The 5492-nt window shown below is 38.7% G+C and overlaps 1 protein-coding gene across 1 annotated transcript; it reads left to right on the top strand.

The window, feature by feature from the left end:
- Positions 1-4554: 4554 nt before the first annotated feature.
- On the top strand, positions 4555-5217 carry LOC145391709 (caspase-3-like). The gene has a single exon (XM_080266247.1). The coding sequence runs from the start codon at positions 4555-4557 to the stop codon at positions 5215-5217; it is 663 nt and encodes a 220-aa protein (XP_080122373.1).
- Positions 5218-5492: the final 275 nt, after the last annotated feature.

Consider the following 5492-nt stretch of genomic DNA (forward strand, 5'->3'; position numbering starts at 1 on the left):
TTTGGCAGGAGACCTTGGAGTGAGGAAGACTGTGGCATGCATTTTGAAACACTTCTACTGGCCAGGTATCTTCAGGGATGTTTCCTGGTATTGTAAGTCTTGTCACACCTGTCAAGTTGTGGGGAAGTGTAATCAGACCGAAAAGGTTGCACCTCTAGTTCCCATTCCTCCTTTTGAGGCGCCATTCACCCGTGTGTTGGTGGATATTGTGGGCCCTCTTCCTAAGACTTCTTCAGGATTTTCTTATGTGTTGACCCTGATTGATATGGCTACTCGTTATCCTGAAGCCATTCCACTTAGAAATATCTCAGCAAAGAACGTGGTTAATGAAATGCTAGGGTTCTTCACAGAGTTTGGTCTGCTCAAGGAGGTACAGTCAGACCGGGGAAGTAATTTCATGTCAAATGTTTTCAAGCAGTCTCTGAAAGAGTTGGGCATCACCCAGATCACGTCTTCAGCTTACCATCCCCAGACCCAAGGAGCGTTGGAGAGATATCATCAAATACTCAAATCGATGCTCAAGAAATACTGTTTGGAACATCAGAAAGACTGGGATAAAGGTCTTCCATTTGTTGTATTTGCCGCAAGAGAATCTCCAAATGAATCACTGGGCTTCTCACCCTTTGAATTACTGTTAGGCCATGAAGTAAGAGGACCCCTTAAGTTACTCAAGGAATGCTGGCTGTCGGAGGAAGATGACGTCAACCTGCTGGAGTATGTGATGAAGTTCAAAGAACGGCTGTCCACTGTTTTACAGCTGGCGAGAGAGAATTTAGGAGCTGCTCAGGAGAAGATGAAGACTTGGTATGATAAGAAGTCCAGGTTACGCCACTTTCAGCCAGGAGATCAGGTTTTGATTCTGCTACCAGTGCATGGGCAACCTCTTCAAGCCAAGTTTAGTGGTCCTTATTTCGTGGAGAAGAAATGATGTCAACTATGTCATCGCCACACCAGATCGTAGAAAGAACAAGCAACTTTGTCACATCAACATGCTAAAGTGATATCACAGGCGGGACGGAAATAACCCAGTCTGCACTGTAGCTGTTCCACCCGAGTCTGCAAGTGAAGTTCTCCCATGCAGCATGAGCCTGAGTGATAGTTTTGGGAAGAATCCTGATATCATGAATGATCTCCAGACTAAGCTTTCTCATCTAGCTCCCGAGGAAAGGCAGGAGTTTTCGGCATTACTGCAGGAGTACCCGCAAGTGTTCCGTGCCACTCCAGGAAGAACTACTGTGTTGATGCATGATGTCGATGTTGGAGACACAAAGCCAATTAAACTGCCTCCTTACCGTGTGAACCCAGTGAAAGTTCCTCTCATCCAGAAGGAGCTTGGCTACCTGTTAGACCACAAGATGATTGAGCCCTGTCAGAGCGAGTGGAGTTCTCATGTCACTCTAGTCCCTAAGCCAGGTGGGTCACAGCGGCTTTGCATTGACTACAGACGTGTTAATCAGATAACCGAAACAGACACTTACCCTCTCCCTCGTGTGGAAGATTGCATAGACAAGATCGGAAATGCTAGATACATAAGTAAGTTTGATTTGTTAAAGGGATACTGGCAAGTACCTATGACTGAACGTGCTAGGGAGATCTCATGTTTTGTAACACTAGGAAAGACTTTTGCATGTTCTGTAATGCCATATGGTATGAAGAATGCACCAGCCACATTTCAGAAGCTCATGAATGTTGTAACAGAGGGTTTGGCAGGGTGTGTTGTTTATATTGATGATGTATTAATTTTCAGTGACAACTGGAAAGATCACCTATGCCATGTCAGTAAATTTCTTGAGCGTTTGGTTCAGGCTAATCTTGTAGCTAATTTATCAAAGTGTGAGTTTGGTCAAGCTAAAGTTCAGTACCTTGGGTACGTAATTGGTGATGGACATGTTGCACCACCAGCAGCTAAAGTTCAGGTTATAAATGATCTTCCCAGACCTAAAACTAGGAAAGAGCTACAAAGATTTTTGGGAATGGTAGGTTATTACAGGAGATTTGTTCTTAACTTTTCAATTCTTGTATCACCACTTACAGACCTACTGAAAAAGGGAGTTGAATTTGTCTGGACCGATAACTGTGAATCCTCTTTCTGCAAACTTAAAGCTATCCTATTAAGTCAGCCAGTGCTCGCTACTCCAAATTTTGCTAAGCCTTTTAAGATGGCTATTGAAGCAAGTGAAACAGGAGCTGGGGCTGTTTTGCTGCAAGATGATGATCAGGGTATTGAACATCCTGTATCTTATTACAGTAAGAAGTTCACTCCACCTCAAAAGAACTACTCAACTATTGAGAAAGAGCTTTTGGCCTTGATTTTGGGTTTACAGCATTTTTCATTTTATTTGTGTTCTGGTTTTGACCCCATAGTCATTTATACCGATCATAACCCACTGAAATTCCTTAGTAAGTTTAAAGATAAAAATCAGAGATTGACAAGATGGAGTCTACTTCTTCAGGAGTATTCATTAGACATACAACATGTCAAGGGGAAAGAAAATGTTATTTGCTATTGCTTATCTAGACTTTAGACAGATTGTTTTAGTGTAATAAGAAATTTCCTTTGTAAATTTCTTTTTCTTTGTGGGGAGGTGTTACATAGCCTATGATTTCATCATCCTTTGTGTAATTCTAACGTACAGTATGCTGCATGTTTGATCACGAGCGTGTTCTACCTTACTACCCCCTTCTACCCTTATTGTGAAGTAAGTCGTTCTTTCTGTTGTTCAGAGCAGGATTGTCAACTGTTTGTCCCCATGGCTTCATTTGCACGTCCTTCTTACAAGTTGTATCAAGCTCTGCCGGCCCCTATATAATGAGCTCAGTCTCTGCATTATTGCCACTTAGATCTACTCCTCATTTTGTTCACATCTCTGTCCTCCCCTGTACAGTTGTTATTATTGTGAGTGCTCAGAAGTCTCCAACCATCTAGCAGCTGTGTAATTTGAGTATAAGTGTTATTGCATTTTTTCTTGTACTGTGTAGCATAAGGTGTTAATTCTTAGGCCTAGTAAGGTTTTTGTGATTAATGTAAAGTTTCATGTCAGCCATTGTTCATAATATTTTTGTATCTGTAATAATATATCTTGCATTCACTGAGTATTATCTGGTATTTTCATTTTATCAGGGCTGACTTAGATAAATTTACTCATGCTAATTTCGTGTTAATAGAGGCTATTGCAGTTAACCATATATTTAACCTGTTTTTTGCCATTACATTATCCTTATGAGTCCTGAATGTTTAGTTGTTAGTTTGTGCATTAAACTTTAACTTGTAATTTTACCTAACTCTTTTGTTTTGAACCTGGAACTTTACGGGACAGTAGTGATTTTTAGTATTCTCACTTAATGTGTACATTATCTTTCTCTGTTCCGTAACAATATATATCTATATATATATATATATATATATATATATATATATATATATATATATATATATATATATATATATATATATACTTTTCGTATTGTATATATTTTTCACCATTAGTTAGACTAGTTAAGAAATTTTTTTCAGGAATCGAAAACCTTCAATACTATTACTTGCTAAATATTATTTTTGCCTCCTCCAGACGTTTTTTTTTTTTTTTTTTTATTCAGTTTGGTACCACCTCTCATTATAAAATGTTTGAGTTAATAGTTGCTACGAGTCTAACTCTTCCAGTTCAATATCTCTCTTTTTAGATTGTCCTACCACGAATGAGGTACATGAATGATGTCATCATAATTATTTAAATAATCAGCAGTGCACATGTGTAAATATGCAACAACCAGTAAATCAGCATTACTGAAGTTATGGATGTTGTCCACGTTATACTACGCAGTAAGGTCCATGTAGGAGTCATTCTTACCACTTATTGCATCCAGGTGTAGCCATTTTGCAAAAAAGACCAATGTTTCATTGGTAAAAGACAAAATGCCACAACGAGGTAATGTGAGACACAGACTATAATTTTTTTTTTTTTTTTTGCATCTCAGAAGAGGAGCAAAAAAAATAAATAAATAAATAAATAAAATTCTTTTATAAATCACTCAGGGTATCTAATTAGACCTGGTAGCTTGAAGCATAGTCTTGCAGTTTAACTGCGTCACTTGTACTCGTTGTTTATTCAAATCTATTATTAAACCAAGCCATAGCTATGAAAGGGACTCACTCGATATAATCTCGTGGTACAAGAAGTCAGATATCTGTTACGTGCTCTCTAGAGAAAGATGCAATATTCATTACATAGTTTCTAGCTTATGCCGTTGTTCTTTGCGGGCAGGTGAAGGAGGCTTATAAAGGAGGCATAATCGAAAAGACAGATGCAGATGGTGGTAGTAGATGGTACTTCTGTCACGTCTGCGAGGAAGTTGTCTTGGAACACCAACGTAACTCCCACGAGGAAGACGAGCGTCATAAGCAGCGAGTACGTCGCTAAATCATTTAGTTTTTCTCCATAATAATAAATGAAACATGAAAACATGAAAAAAAAATCGTCAGTGTAAGATTGTTTACTCTTCTTTCATTCTTGACAGGCTATTCAGTGGAGATATGGCAACAACTCACGCTTAAGGATGGAGTACCAAGTCTCTTCTCAACCTCCCTGGGGCCAAGTTCATGTATTGAATTACACAGCCAATAGAGTGGGATCACAAGAAGATTCCAGAAACTTGAAAGATACATATTCTAAACTGGGGTATGATGTGTCGATTTATGAAGATCTAACAGAGGAACAAACTATTAGTAAGTTTAAAGATATCCTAGATCAAAGCAACCTACATGATATTCCGTCAATTACTGTATTTATTTTAGGTCACGGAAGCAATGCCTATGAATTTGTCACTGCTGATGGTAAACGAATGAATCTGGAAAACCTGAGGAATCAATTCTCAAATGAGAGATGTCCTCAACTTAAAGGCAAGCCAAAAATCTTTATGGCCAACTTCTGCCGAGAACCCATTAATGATTCGTTGACAGAATCAGATGGTGATGGCACCCTAGAAGACTTGGTCAATATCCATGCATCAGCTGTTGGTCAAAGGGCATTAAGGTCACGCGCTATTGGCACATATTTTGTTAGCTCCCTGTGCCACGTGCTGCAGAACATGACAAAACCCACGGATCTGCGAGAGCTTTATTATCAGGTAGTGATCGAAATAAAAAAGAGACAAGAGCGTGCTCAAGTCACAATGTGGGAAGATTGGAGCTTCAGGAAATTCATTGTCCAAAAAGACTGAGCCAAAATATATCTCATAGTACAAGAACTGGTCACTCCTATTTTATTCTTGATTATACGAGTAATTCAGACTTACATAAAATTCGGAGTAACATTACTTTTCACAAACTACACTTAAAGGAAATTGTAATTAAAATAATTTTTAGAGAACCTTGTGTAAAGCTGCATACTTCGGCTTACTCTCATTTGGTGTTACCCTTTATTTTTCGGAACTTTGAAATAAACTAAATATGTACAAATAAACTAGTGTGTTGTAAGGCTCGAAGAAAATGAACC

Source organism: Coenobita brevimanus, chromosome 19, assembly GCF_032717465.1.
Source record: "Coenobita brevimanus isolate Jiangsu-jjx chromosome 19, ASM3271746v2, whole genome shotgun sequence".
In the NCBI taxonomy this organism is placed as follows: Eukaryota; Metazoa; Arthropoda; class Malacostraca; order Decapoda; family Coenobitidae; genus Coenobita; species Coenobita brevimanus.